This window comes from Lissotriton helveticus, chromosome 3_1, assembly GCF_964261635.1.
Source record: "Lissotriton helveticus chromosome 3_1, aLisHel1.1, whole genome shotgun sequence".
In the NCBI taxonomy this organism is placed as follows: domain Eukaryota; kingdom Metazoa; phylum Chordata; class Amphibia; order Caudata; family Salamandridae; genus Lissotriton; species Lissotriton helveticus.
In genome coordinates this window covers 233,472,858-233,493,944 of record NC_136061.1, presented here as the reverse complement: position 1 = coordinate 233,493,944, position 21,087 = coordinate 233,472,858, and the positions used below count along the sequence as shown (strand labels likewise).

General features: G+C 44.8%; 1 protein-coding gene across 2 annotated transcripts in view; it reads right to left on the bottom strand.

Moving 5' to 3' along the window:
• The window catches only part of P2RX1 (purinergic receptor P2X 1), a 483,889-nt gene extending 467,073 nt beyond the window's left edge, over positions 1 to 16,816 (bottom strand). The window contains exon 1 of one of the 2 annotated variants that reach the window (XM_078679688.1): positions 16,440 to 16,816. In XM_078679688.1, the coding sequence (XP_078535814.1) occupies positions 16,440 to 16,576 (137 nt within the window). In that variant the 5' untranslated portion in view covers positions 16,577 to 16,816. The remainder of the gene's footprint in view (positions 1 to 16,439) is intronic. The other variant, XM_078679689.1, reaches the window with a different exon arrangement.
• Between the last annotated feature and the right edge of the window lie 4,271 nt (positions 16,817 to 21,087).

Below are 21,087 nucleotides of genomic sequence, written 5' to 3'. Positions count from 1 at the left end.
TGTTCACTATTATTCCTTTGTACAGTTTGGATGAACCATCTGGTTCAGTTTACTATCAGCTGAACAGTTATCATTATGGCGATGTTAAGACTGTTATTAACATAGTCAGAATTTATGTTGTCTCATTCTGGTTGTTCTTTATCTTCTATCCCAGGAGAGAGTTAGAAGTAAGGGTGTCCCATCTGTCCTGGCATTGGAATCTACAGGTGTTACCACATACATTGATGGGTAAGAGAGAGAACAATGCAAAACTTAATAGTGTGTTATAAATATTAGGAGTTATTTCTTATGTGTATTCTCTTTTCATTTACTAGTTTATGTGGAAACCTTGCATTTCACCCTACTCTCTTCTGGCATCAAAAGCTTACCCTTTTTTCGTTTGCAGGTAGGGTGTATGTAATTTAGTATTATTTGAATGTGGTAAATACGTCTGTGAAATACAGGTAGACGGACATACATTTACCTTGTGTTTTATTTCCTTGTCCGGATCTCCCTCCCAGCTGTTCCTACCCTTTCCTTCCCTCACTTGACTATCCCAACAATCTGTGTGTATTCACATTCCAGACTTAGGGCTGTCGAGAGGTGGACCCCTTTTAGCATCAGCACAATCCAGAGAATTCTGGAAGGAGGAGCGTGACACGCAAGACTAGTGGCTTCTTCATTGAGCTGATGTTGGCACATGTCCTATCTGTATATTCAAATCGAAATGTATGCACACAACCTTATATAACGTAACGTAGGTTAGATAACAAAAGGTAAGTAGTTTAGATGTGCTCCTGGGGTAACGCTCAGCGGTCCGAAGCATAGATTCAAAATGTAGCTCACCCAAAGATTGGGTGAGTCCCCCTAGGCACAATCGGGGCCCTGGGTAGGGTTGTTATATTACTACTACTACTGTTTGATTTCCATCTGTATATTCACCATTTTTGGTATCTACATTTAAGATGTGTGGCATGGCTATTAGCATGGCCTAAATGCTGTGCTGTCTTCACACTGTAGTGAACTGCATTGAATTCACACTGGGATAAGGTTCTCTTAAAAGTATGGGGTTTGGCCACCAGCTACAAACCGTTCTTTTAAAGCATACAAAGTTAGTTTGAGAGCTCAATTAATTGGGCAAAACAATTGCAGGTACCCATTATTCATGATGTATGGTGGCTTTCCAGATGAGGGAGTTATTTTGTCAAAACTTTCTTAGAGATAAAAGCAACAAGAAAACTGAATAACAGGCATCTATAAAAGAGCACCAGTTGGCTTACAAGGACATTATAGATATTGGATAAATATGTTGTACTCTTAAAATATTTAACATGATGACTGATTTTTCAATAGCAATTCAAAATCAAGGATCACTTTGTTAGATATTTTGCTTTTCCATTGTATACATTTGGTGTACACTGCTATATATGTTGGGTAATATGAATTCATGAGGATACAAATGTTGAGATTTATGTAGGATGAATATGTATTGAATACATGCTCCATTTATAACAATGATAATGGACGGAATTACTTGGGTTTAGAACAGTTTAATTATGCTGATCACTAATAAAACATTATTCTGAAGTCACCCTAGCTGTAATTTGTTTTGAGTCCTTTTTTCTAGATACAATACTAATCTTAAAGATTTGAGTTGGCAGGGTTTTTGTACATCCATGCTCTTTTTCCTACCATAGGACCTCCTATTCATAGCAGGGGGTCCCCCTTTCTTACCCAATTCAAAAATGTCGGCAGACCCTGTTGAAGGTTACATGCGATAGGTCAAGTAGTTCAGAGAAAGACTAAAATCGGCTCTATGGCCAGAGGAAGCTCAGACATGCCATCAAGAGTCCATCTATGTCGAGAATTAGAAAGAGAAAGAAGGAACCAACTGATGGTCTTAGACTTTGCAATTTCTGCCCAGTTCATCATTGTACATCCTCAAATATTTTCCTTGAATGCACACTCTCTCGCCATGTATTCACATTTCTGCTGTATTGGCAAAAGGCAAGATTTACATCCTGTACAACACGGGCCATAAGTCTGATGATGATTGAGCGTAAATCCAAGTTAGAAAGACCAGCATTAACCAGTGAAAACAATTTATCTACTAATAGACACCAAATACCAGATTGAAAATGGAGCACAGATGTTACCTGAAACCTGCAAATGATTAAAATAAATGTTTCACTTCACATCCTGAGCGATAATCACCAACAGTATTGTCCCTGCAGTCACTAGGAAGGTGCCTGCCATCTTCTAAATACCAACATCATTAGTGGAGTACTCTTAATAGCCTGGTCACTTGCACAATGATATGGATTTCTCTGTTGGTTCAAGAACTAGACTTATGTTTTGTCTTATGAGGTAGTGGGGCGTAGTCTGGTAGTTGCGTCATCTTATGCACTATGCACTAAGGTTGCTGCAGATAGAATGAAAAGATGAATTGGATTTTATTTTATTTCTGCTTGGATGGATGTAATGGAATACTAGTTCACCTTGTGATTCCCTCACTGCAATGCCACATGGTGTTTGGTAAAACCTGTACATCTGCAGCACACAGAGTGTATTCTGCCCATTGCTTACCGTTGGTATTGTGGTTTGTAACTCACATTTGCTTGCTTTCTAATTGCTGGCTTTATTTGTTTTATCCTGTGCAGCTTGAGTTAGTCTATCCTGTAGAGCATAACCCGTTTACTGTACTCTTCCACGAGTGCTCACTTTCTGTAAACAAGACTATCATTTTCTTCTTATCCTGTCACATTTGCTGTGCATTCAAAGTCAGAGGTCAAATGTCAGACTCTGCCTTTCAAGGGAGCATGGTGTTTGCTTTTCTTGCTCTGACTTCAAAGTGAGAGGATTTATGTGACACTCTTGCTAGGTACGGGAAATGCATGCTTTTTTCTAGCACACAACAAAATGTTAATGAACTGTACAAATATTTCAGAATATACCAAAATTAGGAAAGCACAAAAAAGCACAGTTTTTTTGTAAATCTGAAGTGTGGTATAAACAAATATTTAAATATGATTTTTAAAAATCACTTACCAAGTATGCCATGTCCACACATTATAGTTTGTGCTCTGCATAGTTTTATCAGTAAATTTGTATGTGCAAATATAATGGTAATTTCAGTAAAAAAATGTGTTGTCTGTAAAAGCATTGTGCTTACCACATCAGGCATACTCCACTGTACTCTACTTTACTACACCCTATGCCACAATGCTCTATGACTACCTACTCCACTCCACCAGTCTACAACACTCTACTCCACTCTATGACACTCCACTCTGACACTATACTCCACGACACCCTACTCCACTCTACAAACCTCCCTCTTCACCACCTTACCGTATTCATAGCCACTCTACTGCATGACACAATACTCCACTCCTCCACTCTATTTCACTCCGTGCATACCAGTCTATGCCGCCCCACTCAACTAAAGTCTACTCCACTCTACTCTACTTCGCTCCACTCCACTCCACTCCACTCCACAACACTCCACAACACTCCACATGAATCTATGACGCTCTACTTTACTTCACTCATTGAGATCTCACTCCACGCCACTCTTCTCTACTTCAATAACTTTTAGTAATGCTGAACAACAGCCATGCTGATGTACAACAAGGGTAAAGTACATTGGCAAAGCCAATAGCTCTTGCATAGGCGAGACCTATTGGCTTTGTCTATGCTTTGCCAATGCTTGTTAGGTCTGGCTTGACAGAGCAGCTATTTGCTAGACCCGTTGCTACAATTCACTTAAAGTATAAAGTATATGGAGTGGGATTTTACCCCACCCACACCTGTAGTGCCCTCTCTCCCCATATTTTTGGGTGCTTGGTGTATAATTCTGCCTCCCAATGAGTACTTATATTGTAATGCATATGGGGGACTATTATGCTTTGTAGACTGAACGCGATGATTTCAGTTTTGGTTTTTAACTGCAGCAGACTTCTCCTTAATGACCTATTTCTTTGCTAATGCTTGTTCGCCCCTTGGTTAACATCAAGGGAAAGGTTGTATGAGTTTCAATGGCAACAAGGGAGCGGACAGCCTGGATTGACATGAACCAACATTAGAGCCATGAATCCAATTGTATTATCTGCATGCTTTAGTGTTGCGCATCCCTTGCACCAGAGTACACATCCCGTGCTGGTTAATGATTGGTTAACATCTGGATATAGCAGACAGCTGGCATGTGTAGACATTCCTGCACATAGAGGCCATATCTATGCATTGCTGCAGTAAAGTGGCTCAGTTGTGTGCAGAGCTGGTGTTATGCGAAGGCGATTGCCCCTTGCTGTATGTTGACTTTCCCTGGATGACTTTGATAGACTTTATAAAGTACATTATTCGAGCCAAATCTAATTCAGATAATATGACTCGCCCACTTTATGCAGGGGTTTTCTACAGCCAGGGGGAAATACCTACAGAGCAGGGCTGGACAGATATGACCTTTGCCCCGTGTACAATTTCTCGACAGACATGCTGACTTTTCCACTACAGAAACTCAGAATAATTTAGAAAAGCCGAACTTAGAATGTTGAGATAACAAACATCTCTCTTCCCCGTCCCATATTTTCATGGTATGGATCTGAAAGCGCGGGGAGGCATGCACGGCACGCGTTTTTTTGTAAAACTCAGAAGAAGGGCAGGAACAGACCTGCTGAAAATGTGGTTCAAATCGTCAGCTCTGTCCTAAAATATGCCTCACTGAGATGCGATAGCGTTCGCAGGGCCCAACCAGCAGAAGAATATATATAGCTCGTCCATCTCTTCCGCTGCAGTTCTAGATAATACTTTTGGTGATTTCCTGTCAGAAACCTCTGTGCCCTGGGGCACTCTTGAAAACTGAGATTAGCCACTTAACTGCTGGGAACTGTCAGTCTGGGTATGGGCAGAATGCTAGCTACAGCATCTGTGCTCCTTTCAACCAGAATTGTTGTATTAGGTCTGGCTTGAGAGCAGAACTGTTTCAAATACTTACTGATATCAATGTTTTCAGGTGCACCGAGAGTGGGCTTTGACTCCACTTATATGAGTATATTATCCTCTCACCACATTCCCATTGGCTGTTTGGTGTATGAATCTCTCTCATATTGAGGGCTTGCATTGCAATGCATGATGGACTATATTAAATCTCGGAAGCGCACTGAATCATCACACATTCAATTATTCATAGTAAAGATGCATTGTATACAGAAAGTCATCGATTTACATTCTTTTCACTGTAGCATATTGTTATGGTTTAGTCATGAATCAAAAGGCACGGCCGCGACTTCCTCAGGGCTGTTTTGTTGGTATAGTTAGTGCTATCTTTTAACTGGTTGTAATTCCGTCCCGGTTTCCCCTAATCGTTCCTTGTCTTCGTTTGTGTTTCTCTTCCAATTGTGTCATTATTATCCCATATTATTTGTTGTCATCAGTTTTACCGCCTTCCGAGTGTTTGCTCGTGCAGTATTCTGTCATCCCAGCGAGTACGCTTCAAGTCAAGTCAAGTTTATTGTTTTAGTTCATTAAAACCATACATTACAATTTAATGCTGTTTAAAAGTAAGTGTACAAAGTGGCAACTTTTGTCAAGTCATACAACTCATTTCCTACATGGCTAAAATGTTCAAAAGGAACAGGACAACGTTTATTGTCAGCTTCGATATGGGCTTAAAACAAAATAGTAAACCTGGTTATCACTTGTTTGTGCACAAAAGCAAGCAATATACTTTGTGGCAGCTACCAACCATCAATATATTTTTATACTTCCTAACACTACACATGATAAAATGGAGGTTAAAGTGCATTATTCCTATTTTCATCGTATGACCACTCATGAGTGGTGAAGTAATTGCTTTTATACATCCTATCGCTGAATATGGGACAATATAGGATGAAGTACGCAAAGAGTCCATTAATGATCTGGTGGCTACTAAACGATGAAGAAGTGGTTTTTATGCATCCTATGCTGAACATGCAAAATGCCGATTGAGGTGCATTATGAGTGCATTCATGAAATGGGAGACAATGAACAATGAAAAATGTATGCTTTGTACTAGCCGTGCATCATCACTGTCCCTTTACTCAGCCTTTTACATATTTCCCATCACTGTGTGTGGGTCATTTTAATGCTTCCTATGGTCTATGTTTGATAAGGTGCGTAATTGGTTAATTGATGGAGTATGTTAAAGAGGCCTGACGATTGTGACTTGGCTTCCCCCTCGCATTCTGTGAGTGGGAAGCTAAACTACAGTTTTTTAGGTTTCGCCTGGTGTCCGCTGCGCAGCAGCATTCGCGCAGGCGAAATCTGTTGATCTACAGTATGGGGCTTTCTCCCGCCTCTGTCTTCCATTGGCTAGCTCCATAAGTGGAGGCTAGCCATTGGAAGAGATGGGTGTCTGTTACTCTTTTCCCCGTCCCGACGCGATTCGGGGGAGTTTCTGGGTCTTTCTTTAAGTCCCGCCCCTTTTCTCAGCGTCATTCGGAGGTAGGCGTTTACTCATTTCCCCCGACCGCCGCCCGCCGGAAGAAATCGTCCAGAAATCGTCCTCGGGTGAGTTTTTCAGAATCCATGTTTCAATATCCTACAAGTTAGAAGTTACGCTAGCGCGCATGATTTGAGTTTTATGGCTTTTTCTAGATTTAAAAAAAGATGGAAAGGGCTCAACTGAAGTACTGATTGTTTTCAGAATCCATGTTGCAACATCCTGTCAGTTTCGTGAGGGGGTCTGTTGATCAGTGTAACGATAAAGGCGACGCTGCTTGCCCTACTGATGCGGGCAGGGGTTATCTTTCTCCAGAAGGCACCTTTGTCAGAGAGATTTATAGGACCAGCTCCAGGAAAGTACTTTCTGTCCCTCCCACCCGCCTAGTTTTATTCTTGAAAATGCTGCATAATAAATGCTGACATGATCCGTGACATACGCGGAAGTCTGCAACCTTAGCAGGCCCAGCGGCAGAGAGAGGCCGCCCTGCGCTGTGCAAGCTTCTTTGTGAACAGCGCCTCCCCACCCCGGGGCGCCTGCCTGTGTGATCGTGGACACGAGCGGCGCTGTGCACCTCCGTTTCATCCTCGGCCTGGGTCCTTCATTTGAACCTGTCTGGATCCCGTGAGTGGCTGCCGCGACCTAGGTCTTCAGGGAGCTTGCCAAGTGAACCACTAAAATACGGCTTTATTTGTATGACGTAAGGCCCAACAGAAAAAGACTCCTCTCTGTGCTGAAACATGACTGCCCGGTTTGATGCATTATTTGCCCATCCCACGTTCACCAATCGCTTGCTCTCCTGAGTATTGACACTTTGCTTTCGACCTTGCTTGCCATTGCCGATTTGCTCATGGGGGCGGGGCCTTCCCCGAGGGATGTTTGTGTGGCCATAATCTGCCCTTCGAGTAGGGGTGGTGTGGAACTGCTTGTTGAGTGTGTTTCGCAGCGGGTGGGTTACCTAAGTGTGGTATTTTGAGCCCAGCCTGAAACTCTCACTGCAGGGGCCAGCTCACATCCCTGCTGTGATCTGTGGCCTCCAGCAATCCCTCCCTGACCTGGCACAGACTGCTATCAGGCCCATTATCATTCTGTATGTTGGCCTAATTATCACATACAGAATGATAATGGGCATTTTGGATCGGGTGTCTTTTTATTCAGCAGGGGAGATCTAAGAAGCCTTCCGCTTTGATCTTTTTCTTTTTTTTTTTGAATATGCAAACGCAGGTGTGTTTTACAAACACAGCAGATGCAGGGAGTGCAAGGTTCTAGCAACCTAAAATAACCTTATTTTGACTTGTGCTTGTGTTGGTTGTCTATTTACTTATGCACTATTGCGCGACTTCCTCTGATGTGTTTGCAAAGAGTAGTTTTAGTGTAAAATTGGCGTTTTCTGTTTGGAAGAGGTAATTGAAGTAAATCATATGTTTATTTAGATTGATGTCCTCTTTGAAGGAATGGTAGAAGCCATTTTATTTGCCATATAATTCCTTGGGTCTATTTTAATTTCTTTACAGGATGTAGTGGGCGAACTGTTGAGTAGGTGCCACCTGGTGGAAGCTGCACTTTCCAAAACTCCAGGAGCACGCGCAATGTCACTATAAATCAGCTAATGGCACTGGCCATCACATGTTGCACCACTTTTAACATTTTGACATTTAATTTTTTTGTGTGAATTCGGCCTAATTTATATTTTTACATATGTTGAGTTGTGGTGGTTTTGAGAGTGGGTGTGTGTGTGTGGCTCTGGGTGAGTGGGTGTGTGTGTGGCTCTGGGTGTGTGTGTGTGTGTGTGTGTGGCTCTGGGTGTGTGTGTGTGTGTGGCTCTGGGTGTGTGTGTGTGTGTGGCTCTGGGTGTGTGTGTGTGTGTGTGGCTCTGGGTGTGTGTGTGTGTGTGTGGCTCTGGGTGTGTGTGTGTGTGTGTGTGTGGCTCTGTGTGTGTGTGTGAGGCTCTGGGTGTGTGTGGCTGGCTCTGGGTGTGTGTGGCTGGCTCTGGGTGTGTGTGGCTGGCTCTGGGGGTGTGTGTGTGTGGTAGTAATTGCTGTCTGCTGAGCTCGTCCGTAGGGTACAATAGGTCTCACATTTGCGAGAGATTAAGCTATTGGAAATGTAAATGACAATGCCATTTATTTATCTGTTTTCAAAACCAACACATAAATACAAATGTTGTCATTTACAATGCCAATCGCTCTACCTTTTCCAAAGGCGAAACCGTTGCATTGTAAATGCTTGTTTCTTTTTGAGTTTTATATAGCGCGAATTAGACGTAAAGATATCAGGATCAGAGCGCTTTACACGAGCACCAGTTTTGTTGTACAAGGACACATTAATTGTTGCTAGGCACAGAGAGATGAAATGATTTGCCCAGAATCACAGGATGTTGAGCGTGGTTGCCGAGACTCGAACCCGGTTCCCCAGCTTCGAGGTCGACCGCACTAGCCGTAAGGCTACATACTGTTATAAAGTTATCTAGCTTCCTGCTCCTCATGGCCAGCTATTTCCAGAAACTTGATCAATTTGCACTTGAATTGTGAGTCGCCTGTGTTGAGACATGCTATTATGGCTTCCCTGCATGTACCGATGTTTCTGTGATTGAAACTGGTCTTTAAGTATTATAATTTGGGTGCGCGCAGGCCAGGACAGATACAAATCAGGTGAATGAGATCATTTTTTTATCACTGTAGTGCCTGCCCACTGTCGAGCCAGAGTATTTCCATGCTGGTCTGATTGCTAAGGCTGGTATATTACCCATATGTAATCTGCGGCGGCCCTTCTGTTTGAGCGGAGGAGTGTCGTTCCGCCTGCTGCGAGCGCAGCAGGTACACAAAAATTAGTAAAATGGCATGTCAATGCCATTTTACTTAAACGCTGCAGTGCGAGGGCCAGATGTGGGGCTAAATCCTACAATTGCAGGATTACAGCTGCCCCTGCAATGCGCATGTAGGGTTGGCCGGTTCTATTGCTGTGGCTAGCCGGGCATGCGCAATGTACTCCCAGCTGTTAAATGGCCAGGGGATTGCTAGCACAGGACCCCAGCCCCAAAATATGCACTGGGTTAGCCTGCTCCCACCTATCTAGGAGCTGCTCTTAGCTAGAGAGCATCTCCAGGATTATTTGTATTGGTGTCCACTGAGCAGGAAGGAAGTCCTTCCCTTTCCTGCTTGTGGACACCGATCGGAGAGAGCAGTTTATGGTGAGTTTGGCACCGTAGTGCCAGCCACAGACCGTGTATGTAAGAGCGTGGGGCCCGATGGTGGGAGGGGGGATTTTGACAAGGGAAAATTAAATAAATAATTAATTTTCCCTGGTCATCGTCCGTCGTAATCCCCCTTGACCGTGCCACACCGCTCTACCACTCTTACCTGCATGGGCCGCAGCTGCGTAGCGCTTCACCATAATTTTTATAGTTGTTGCCGCTACTGTATGTAATGATAAGAGACTATGTTGTATGCATGCTGGGAAAGGAATGAACATGTACGGGGCAGGGGACAGAGTATTCAAGTAATTTATTGCCATCCATGCATGTGAACAGGGGCTGAATTTGATTTTCTCCTCTATCGAGGATATCATTTTTGTGGCTCTTTTAGTTACCCCTTTGAACGTGTCGTACTTGACACTTGCTGGCCATAGTTCTGTGAGGCTCAGTAGCTTGATAGAGGTATACAGATACCTATGGTGTTCCGAAAGTCAGTTATTTTGAACAGCAGACCATAATGCTTGATTTAAGGAGTCTTGAGCAAGGCTAATTTTGTACCAATTCATTTTATCGCTGCTGCTCTTCTGGCTAGATCTTGCTTGGTAAGGTCAAATTCTAGGCGAATTTGAGCCTGGGACGAATTCTGTCTCTGGTTGAATACTTGCCTAAATGTGATCTGCATTTTGTCTACTATATCCGCATCCTGGTCATTCAATACCACACTTGCATAGAAGTCGAGGTATAGACCCAGCTATGTATAGTTTTGTTTCTGGCTCGAGCTGAGTTTCATTTAGCATGAATCTTGGTGCACCGCCCAATTAAGTCCTGAGTAACATTGTTGTCGTTTTTGCCATGTTTGCCACCAGGTAGTTATTATCTGCATAGCAAGCAAGTATATTCAGCGATTTGTGCAAGCCCACTTTGGTTTGGCCGAATAGTACAATATCTTCTGCATATGATAAGTGAGTAAGACGGAGGGGAGGATGGATATTTGCCTGGTACAATGCAGGTGACAGATCTGCCATGAAGAGATTAAAAGTGTGCAGTGCTAACACACAACCCTGTTTTAGGCTTAGCTATATAGGCATCTTTCTAGACAGTCTCGTGCCAGCTTCAATATTTATTTGTACCGTGGTGTCCGAGTACAACAAGCCGATAGCTCGTAGAGGGTGTCTGGTAGACCCCACTTATTCAATTTGTGGCACAACAACTGCTGGATTAAGCAATCAAAGGCAGCTTTGAAGTCTATAAAAAAGATATAGCTTGTTTTTTAACTGCTTTCATTGGCCTAACAAAATGGTGGTGGTTAGTATGTTTGTTATCGTACCCACTCCATTTTTTGAGGCTGGTCTGGATCTGCGGGATAATACATCATGTTTTGCCTCTGAGTCAAGAAGGGCAAAAAGTAAATAATTTGCAGGATTTTTCCCTGTCCGCGGCTGTGTGTATGGGATTTTTAATGCATCCCTGTCAACTTTCCAAGATAGTACCACTTAGCTGTACTTCTCTGAAATGTTGCCTGAAATTGATTTTATTCTATTTTGTCATTTACCAACTGCTAAAAATGTATCATGTTATCTACTCACGGTTATCTGCTCACTGGCCTATGTGTCCTTCCAATACACAATGTTCCACAACTCAATTTTATGTGTATCCTAAAGAATAGAAGAGGTCTTTCAATTTCAGATTTAGTGGTCAATTAATCCAAACTTGAACTCCTGTTACCCCAAGAGAACTTTGGTCCCAAGTAAATCTGTGAAACTATGGTACCTTTAACAGACCTTTAGATCCAGATCTCAGTTCATGGGAAACTAGAGTTATGTGAATTACTTTTTAACTACAAAGTGCTATTCAACCAGAGAGGTTCTTGGATCACAAGTATAGGTCCTGAATTTGAGTTCCGCAGATGGGTTACTTTGTTGCAAACGTGACAGATATCCGATCTGTCCTATTATAAGTGCTATTGAATGTAATGCACTTATAATATAGTGAAAAGGATTTCTGTCATGTTTGTGATGGGGTAACCCATCCACTAAACTCCAACTCAGGCCCGTAGTCTTTGAATGAGAAGAACTGGAAACCATGCTTCCGACCTCCATACCAGAGTTACCAGGACCAATGAGACTTGTTGACATCCGACTTGAGCCGTCAGCCTAGTGATCGCCAAAAGGAGGAGAAAGGCATAGATCCATATCTGCCTCCAATCCTGGAGGAACGCATCTGTTGCAGGGCCAGGGGATCTGGCCCTGCAACTAAACAACTAACGAAACTGATGAGCTAACCTGCAAGCAAACAGGTCTACTTGGCAAGGACCCATCTGGCCATATTAGAGTGAAAGAGACATGGATCGAGCTTCCACGCGATGAAATCTGCACGGTTTTTACAATTACCAATCCACAACTTGGTTACCCATATACCGGGCCACTTTAGCAGACGGAGTCTAGTTTGCATACCACAGGTGGTAAATATCATCAGGGTCCAGCATACCCTTGGGTTCTTTTGCCCCTAAATTAACCTCACTAGAGGTGGCTACAAGGGCTAGGGATAGCATTGCTGAGTACGGGTGGAGATCTCCTTCGCATGAACAAACATTTCCTAAGTTTTGCTGTTCAACAACAGTCCAGAACTATGCAATGGCAAGCTATGCTATGAGCAGGTTTGCCGTCGGCCTCCTTGGAAGTTTAAAGGACTTTTGTGTTGGCTGCTGTTCCTGCCGTGCTGAGTTCTCAATAGCTGTTTTTAGGTCTCGTGACCTATCAATGCGCATGCGCATTGAGAGAAGCGAGACTATAGGGCTTTAAACAAAGTTTAACTAACTGTGGCGATTTGGTGCTGTGCCCGTGCGCTTTTAGGTCAATGCGCAAGCGCATTGACCTAAAATGCGCGTGCACATCATCAAATCGCCATCTGTTCCCAAAGCCACACTCCTCCCACACCTTTGAAGTGAAGCTTAGCTTCACTTCAAAGGCCCCGGCTGCTTCACACCCTCATGCCGCTCTCCCCGCTCCGCCCCCTCCCCTGCCCGCCGTGTGCATTTCTCCTCCCCCCCTCCCCACAGCAATGCCCTCCGTCTTGTTTCCTTTCTTGTTTGTCGCCCTGCCCTTCATCTGACTGTATTTGTTGTCCCTTTGCAACTGTTCACTTCTTTTGGTTTCCTTTAGCCCCCACCTCGGTACAGCTTCGATTCCATCTATGATCTGCTTGTTTGTCATCTTTCACAGGCACGGCCATGCCCTGCGCATAGCGCCGTTCAAATGCACCCGTGCACTCTGACCAACAGCGCTATCTTGGCTCTCCTTCTGTTCTATGTCTCAGAACCGATAGTTCACTCATGAATGATCTTGTCACCTGTTTGTCATCTTTCACAGGCACGGCCATGCCCTGCGCATAGCGCCGTTCAAATGCACCCGTGCACTCTGACCAACAGCGCTATCTTGGCTCTCCTTCTGTTCTATGTCTCAGAACCGATAGTTCACTCATGAATGATCTTGTCACCGGTCAGATACCTGAGGTTCTCCTCATCTCTGAGACCGGGATTAGTGCGATGCGACCCCTGTTCAAAATTAGAAGAAATCACACATAATACCAACGTCGTCTCCTGGAACCATCTGAATAAAAAGTGCCATCAAATATCAGATGCATCAAATCACCACTGCTATCCTTGAAGTGCAGAGACAAAGTGCATGAAATATTGCTGTAATTATATCTGAATGTAAAGATTGGGATCTAAAAACCGGGACAAAATGAACAAATATATTCCAGAGTAAAGTCTCAGCTCAGATCTGATACTCCCGTGCACCAGCGATCAAAGGGTGCAGGCGTAGCTATTTCATCCAGACTGCAAAAACTGCCACTCCATTCCTGAGGCCTGATCTGGCCCCATGCTTTGTGATAGACAGGCGCAAAGAAGCAACAACATCTTCTGTACTCTCTATTCTATCTCTCACTCTGTCTCTCTCTCTTCTACCTCTATCTCACGCAAATTTGTTGTCCCTTTGTCTCTCTCTGTCCCTCATTGCGTCTCTCCTCTCTCCTTTCTATTTTACTTTCATTCTTTCTCTCTCTTTCTCTATCTCTCTCACTCTTCCTCTCTCTCCCACTCTCTCTCTTTCTCTCTCACTCTCTCTTCCTCGCTCTCTCCCTCCCACCCTCTCTCTTTCTCTCTCTCTCTCACTCTCTCTCTTTCTCCCACTCTCTCTCTCCCACTCTCTCTCTTTCTCTCTCTCTCACTCTCTCTTCCTCGATCTCTCCCTCCCTCCCACCCTCTCTCTTTCTCTCTCTCTCCCACTCTCTCATTTTCTCTCCCTTCCAACCTCTCTCTTTCTTTCTCTCTGACCCACTCTCCCTCTCTTTCTCCCACTCTCTGTCTTTCTCTTTCTCCCACTCTCTCTCTCTTTCTCCCTCCCACTGTCTCTCTTTCTCTCACTCTCTCTCTTTCTCCCACTCTCTCTTTCTCCCACTCTCTCTCTTTCTCTCTCTCTCCCTCTCTTTCTCTCCCTGTCTCCCAAACTCTCTCTTTCTTTCTCTCCCACTCTCCCTCTCTCACTCGCTTTCTCCCACTCTGTCTTTCTCTCTCTCTCTCTCTCCCACTCTCTCTCTCCCACTCTCTCTCTCTTTTTCTCTTTCCCACTCTCCCACTGGCTCTCTCTCACACTCTCTCTCTTTCTCCCACTCTCTCTCTCTCCCACTCTCTCTCTTTCTTTCTTTCCCACTCTCTCTTTCTCTCTCCCCCACTCCCTCTCTTTCTCTCTCTCTCTCTCTCCTTGCTGCTTGTTTTCCACAATCAGAGCACTCTCCTCGCTGCTTCCCCTGTATCATCTTAAATTTACACAGATGCCTCCTTTTCTGCATAATTCTATATTGTTATTGAAACTAGTGCGTAATTTATATTTGAAAAAAAAGTAAGTGTCAGGGCCCTTCTTTGGATGCCACTGCAGCCTGCACTGCCAATAAAAGTACCAGTACAACTACAACACATTGCAATGTTACAAGTGTAACAATTCAAACTATTCCAGGACTCCCAATACGAATGGCATGGAATAGTCTCAATTGCCATTTTCAATGTATTTTGAATTATTAAATACTGTTGTTGCTCTCATCTTATAATTAAACAGACAGCGCCACCATGTGTGAACTGTCATTAGCGCCGACACTGAGAATAAAGTGCCCGTACTGAGCCCTGGAAACCACCGGTTCAAATTAATTGCTGCGTTCCCGGTATTCATTCCAAACAATCTCTATTATACATGCACACCACACCAACCACCACCCTTCTTTCCCACATATGAATTATTTATGTACGGCCTCAGAAAGGAATCATTTAAATTTCAAACCTGTAAAGTTCAATTCACAGTTTCCGTATTTTGTGGTCGCCTTTACATAGTGCATTACACAGTGAGTTATAGCCCTCAGTTCACGACAGGCGACACTGTTTCAAGCTGTTTTCAAGCTTTCAAGCCTTATTACAAATCACAAAAAGATGTTAATATTTCACTTCTGTTCTTGGATTTTCGTCACAATAAAAAACACTGAATATAATCTTCACAAAAGTTATTTACAAAAGTTTAAGCTATTGCCATTACAAATTAAATACAGTATTTAACAATTTAACAAAAAAAATAAAAGCAATTGTTATTTGTAATATTAATACATCTAAGTCACGTAAATAAAAAACATGTTGCATTACAAATGCTATAGGTGTCACATTTGCGAAAGTTATAACTATTGGCATTGTAAATGACAGAGCTATTAATTTAGCTATTTTAACAAATACATAAATTAAAAAAAATGTAATTTATAAGACCAATAGCTCAAACTTTCCTAATGCGAGACCTATTGCATTTCCAATGCTTGTTTCCTAGGGTACTATGTTTGGAGCAGGCCCTCTAATTCATCTCCTACCAATTGTGGAGGTGATCTTTTCCCCTTCCCACTCTGAACAGGAAGTTACTACTACCCTGTGCTGGAGTAAATTTCAGATCATTTACAGGGTGGGAAATCATTGGATGAGTTTGTGAATGCCCACAAACATACACATTCGCAAGCATTCCCAAACTTCCAAGGCAATCCAAGTATTTGAACTTCACACATCCCACGCCTAGGGTGAGATTTACGACTGCTGAGAGCTTTACACTCCCTCGAAGAGCTCCATACTTGTAATGGGTTTGCATCAAATAGGTACATTTAGTCATAAACATATGTGTAGTTCTGTATGATTGGAGAGTCTTCAACGGTTTGAGCCAAAATGAGTGATGTCAACCCCAAACATTTGTAATGCTGTACTTAGTTTTATTAGATCCGCACTTGTTATTAGAAATCGATATTGAATGTATTGGAATCCAGAAATATGTAAAAATGTATTGTGATTTTATACTGTGTTTTTTATATTGATGTATACTTTTATGATTCCTCTGTGGAACCGAAATAAAGTTATTTGACTGACTGACTGAGTGATGTTACCACTTTTACCACACACCTACATACATAAGTACGCTATTGCGCCTTTTAACTAGCTCAAGAATATTTTGCAGTACTTGTATGAAGAAAATGAATTTTATAGAGGTGTACGTACTATCTGTTTGTATAGACGGTTAATATGGAATATAAGCTAACAAGGTTTCGCACGGTGTACTGTAAATTAATAAATTAATAATTAATAAAGCCCCAGCCACACTCTGCCTGTTCGGTCTAGGGTTCCACTCCTCAGTCCTGCCATGGCGTGCCCAGTCTTTGCTGGCGAGCACTTCATTCACAGACATTGCACAGACACTGCCCTCACTCACTTACCCCAGGATGTAGACAAGGACGCCAAACTGGACCAGGCGGAAAGTGATGCCCACTAACTTATCCCGGACCAGCACCATCCGGGGGGTGTCATATTCGTAGAAGAAATCTGCGATGTTTGCCCGGATCCGGTGCTTCATGGCGCTGCGTCGGCGGAGTGAGGGAACGGAAGCGGCCGGGATGCCAAGCTCTGCGCCTCGAGCCTGCCTCGGGAGGCGCGCTGGGCTCACAGGGTGGGGTCCGTCATGAGTGAACGGCGCTCTGTTTGCACACGAGTTGGGCTGGTGGAGCCTTAAAGCTATCGACACATCTGGAGAATGTCACCACAGGCTGCAGCGGCTGCGGCATCGCTCTTATGCCGCGGTAACCCTGGCTGGCACGCTTCCTGTCCATACATAGCGGTGGGTGGGACTCGGGGAGTGTGTTAGAGGGAGGACCCTCTGGCCCCCAGAGCCTGCCAAACCCCTGATAGGCAACTAGCCGGAAACCGAAGTCTTCAGGAAAGAAAAACTTTTTGGGAAATTCTAAGATGTGCATTGTGTTACCAGGCACGATTTTTTAAAAATGTATTTTATGGTTGAAAGCTATCAAATATATTTGTAAATGACCCCGTTGAGTTTTCACTTTCTAGTATTAACCCCGAGGTCAGCATAGCTGTGGATCCCTTTCTGTGCTGAGTCTCAGATGTCTGCTGAGTGACAGGGATGGCGCCTCTGTATGAGCCACTCTGCGCCTCACTGAGAAAGCAAGTGACAGAGTAGAAGGGGAAATGAGCGCTCAGAAGCAGTGGACAAACAAGGCTGGGCACCTTCCACGGAGCCCTCTGCAGGTTATAGGACATTGTGTGTTATGTTATGTTGTGTTACGCTATGATGTCACACCTTGCAGTCTTATGCTATGTTGTGTTATGATGGATTCTATTTTGTGTTAGGCTACGCTCTTACATTATGCTGATCTGTTATGCTATGTTATGATGTCATAAATTGCTATTTTATACTATGATGTGTTATGATGGGAGCTATTTTATGTTATGCTCTTATATTGTGCCATGTTATGCTATGTTACGCTGAGCAATGTTTGCCATACGAAGTGTTTCCACATATTGTAGCGTTTTTCAAGTCACTTGGCCTCTTAGCGCTTGTGGCGCCCGCTGAAAATCCCATCTGCAGTAGTAAGCCGTGACTTGCTGGTGTGCAGCAGGCTGATAACATCTTAGCTAGTGTTGCATGTGGTTTCAATGGTGTGCAGCGGGCCGCCAGCTTGTTGGTTTGAGCGAGTGATGCATGTGGGCTCAGTAGTGTGCAACGGGCCGCCAGCATGTTGGGCTAAGCGAGTATTGCATGTGGTCTCAGTAGTGTGCAGCAGGCCGCCAGCTTGTTGGTTTAAGCGAGTGTTACATGTGGTCTCAGTGGGGTGCAGCGGGCCGCCAGCTTGTTGGTTTAAGCGAGTGTTACATGTGGTCTCAGTGATGTGCAGCTGGCCGCCAGCTTGTTGGTCTAAGCGAGTGTTGTATGTGGTCTCAATGGTGTGCAGCGGGCCGCCAGCTTGTTGGTTTAAGCGAGTGATGCATGTGGTCTCAGTAGTGTGCAGCGGGCCGCCAGCTTGTTGGTTTAAGCGAGTGATGTATGTGGTCTCAGTAGTGTGCAGCCAGCCTCCAGCTTGTTGGTCTAAGCGAGTCTTGCATGTGGTCTCAGTGGTGTCAGCGGGCCTCCAGCTTGTTAGTCTAAGCAAGTGTTGCATGTGGTCTCATTGGTGTGCAGCGGGCCGCCAGCTTGTTGGTTTAAGCGAGTGTTGCATGTGGGCTCAGTAGTGTGCAACGGGCCGCCAGCATGTTGGGCTAAGCGAGTATTGCATGTGGTCTCAGTAGTGTGCAGCAGGCCGCCAGCTTGTTGGTCTAAGCGATTGTTGCATTTGGTCTCAATGGTGTGCAGCGGGCCGCCAGCTTGTTGGTTTAAGCGGGTGTTGCTTGTGGGCTCAGTAGTGTGCAACGGGCCGCCAGCATGTTGGGCTAAGCGAGTGTTGCATGTGGTCTCATTGGTGTGCAGCGGGCCGCCAGCTTGTTGGTTTAAGCGAGTGTTGCTTGTGGGCTCAGTAGTGTGCAACGGGCCGCCAGCATGTTGGGCTAAGCGAGTGTTGCATGTGGTCTCAGTGGTGTGCAGCGAGCCGCCAGCTTGTTGGTTTAAGCGAGTGTTACATGTGGTCTCAGTGGGGTGCAGCGGGCCGCCAGCTTGTTGGTCTAAGCGATTGTTGCATTTGGTCTTAATGGTGTGCAGCGAGCCGCCAGCATGTTAGTCTAAGGAAGTGTTGCATGTGGTCTCAATGGTGTGCAGTGGGCCGCCAGCTTGTTGGTCTAAGCGACTGTTGCATATGGGCTCAGTAGTGTGCGACGGGCCGCCAGCATGTTGGTTTAAGCGAGTGTTACTTGTGGTCTCAGTGGGGTGCAACGGGCCGCCAGCTTGTTGGTCTAAGGGAGTGTTGCATGTGGTCTAAGTGGTGTGCAGCAGGCTCCAGATTGTTGGTCTAAGCGAGTGTTGCATGTGGTCTCAGTGGCGTGCAGCGGGCCGCCAGCTTGTTGGACTAAGCGAGTGTTGCATGTGGTCTCAATGGTGTGCAGCAGGATCCCAGAATGTTGGTCTAAGAGAGTGTTGCATGTGGTCTCAAAGGTGTGCAAGGGCTGCCAGCTTGTTGGTCTAAGCGAGTGTTACATGTGGTCTCAGTGGGGTGCAGCGGGCCGCCAGCTTGTTGATCAAAGCGAGTGTTGCATGTAGTCTCAATGGTGTGCAGCGGGCCGCCAGCTTGTTGGTCTAAGGGAGTGTTGCATGTGGTCTAAGTGGTGTGCAGCAGGCTCCAGATTGTTGGTCTAAGCGAGTGTTGCATGTGGTCTCAGTGGCGTGCAGCGGGCCGCCAGCTTGTTGGACTAAGCGAGTGTTGCATGTGGTCTCAATGGTGTGCAGCAGGATCCCAGAATGTTGGTCTAAGAGAGTGTTGCATGTGGTCTCAAAGGTGTGCAAGGGCTGCCAGCTTGTTGGTCTAAGCGAGTGTTACATGTGGTCTCAGTGGGGTGCAGCGGGCCGCCAGCTTGTTGATCAAAGCGAGTGTTGCATGTAGTCTCAATGGTGTGCAGCGGGCCGCCAGCTTGTTGGTTTAAGCGAGTCTTGCATGTGGTCTCAGTGGTGTCAGCGGGCCGCCAGCTTGTTGGTCTAAGCAAATGTTGCATGTGGTCTCAGTGGTGTGCAGCGGGCCGCCAGCTTGTTGGTCTAAGCGAATGTTGCATGTGGCCACAGTGGTGTGCAGCGGGCTGCTGTGTTTTGGAACCTTGAAATTGTTTAATGAGTGGGAGCGAATGGGTTAGGCTAAGAAGAGGAGCACCGCTCATTACTCATGTTTAGCCAAAATTGTTTTCTTAAATGTTCTGACTTAGCACACATCACTGCTGTTAAGAAGAAGGGGTGGGCGGTAAACTCTGCTCATTTGGCGCAGTTTGCAGAGTTTTGCCCACTCCACTCTCCTCTTAGAATGCAGAGTTCCAGAAAAAGTCTGCCAACAGCCACGTTGCAGAGTTTTTTCTCATGCACAGCAGGATTGTTCAACGTTGGCGGTCGCAACAGGTCACTACGGCTCATTTTTTGTAAACATATTTTATGGGTTGCATATTAATATAGTACATATTACAGTACGATTCAATGCCTAATACTTCAAAGCAGTGTCTAAAACTTTACATTTCGTCATTTAAATGTAGTCCACTATTGCCTCAGTTCTCCTAACCAATATTGGTACTGTACTCCACTCCTGAACCTCATCCTTCCTCCTGTACCAAGTCAACCGACTACCAAAACTACTTCTAACTCACTTAAGCCCCACCCCCTCCCTCCGCCACTGGTGTGTATCACATGAATTGTCAAATCTAGAACATTTCTCTAGGCCCAGCTGCAATTCAAGCATTTCCATGACTGCAGTGTGTGGGGTCTCTGTTAATAACAACTCTCCTTATTTATTCTTCCTCTGTCTGTTGATCATTCAGCAACTGTACCAACATCTCCCATGCCGTCGCCGTTTCCAGCGACTTTTCATGGTTCGAGCGTTGTGCCTGTTGGAATCTAATGGCACTCTCACTACTGGCCCATTTGCTGAATTCTGCCTTCCATCTCCTGCCATTGGGCCCCTCCTTTGACTTCCAGTGCATTGTTATTTCCCTTTTCGCTAGCAGCAAGCCCATATCCGCAAATTTACTGGTCACCTTCGTTTTGGACGTGTGGGGAAACCAATGTAATAGGCATGTGGCTATATCGAAATCTAATTGCCGGCCAGTGATAGCATTCAACATGTCTCCCAGTTCTTCCCAGTAACCCCCCAACTTCGGACATCGCACCAAATATAAACTCTTGCTCAACAGCTACAAGAAAGCAATTGTGTCGGCCAAAACAGACTACTTCTCAGAGAAAGTAGCTCTCTCTGCAAACAAACCCCGCAAGATCTTTTCTCTTGTCAAGCAGCTTGCCACTTCTGACCGCACGAACATCAGCTTTGCCCCGTCTCAATCATTTTGCCTTTCACTCAATAACTATTTTATTGACAAGATTGCCACCATCAAAGCCAATATCCCTGCAGTCTCCCAACCCCAAGCCACCTTCTCTCTTCCTCCGCCACCTCT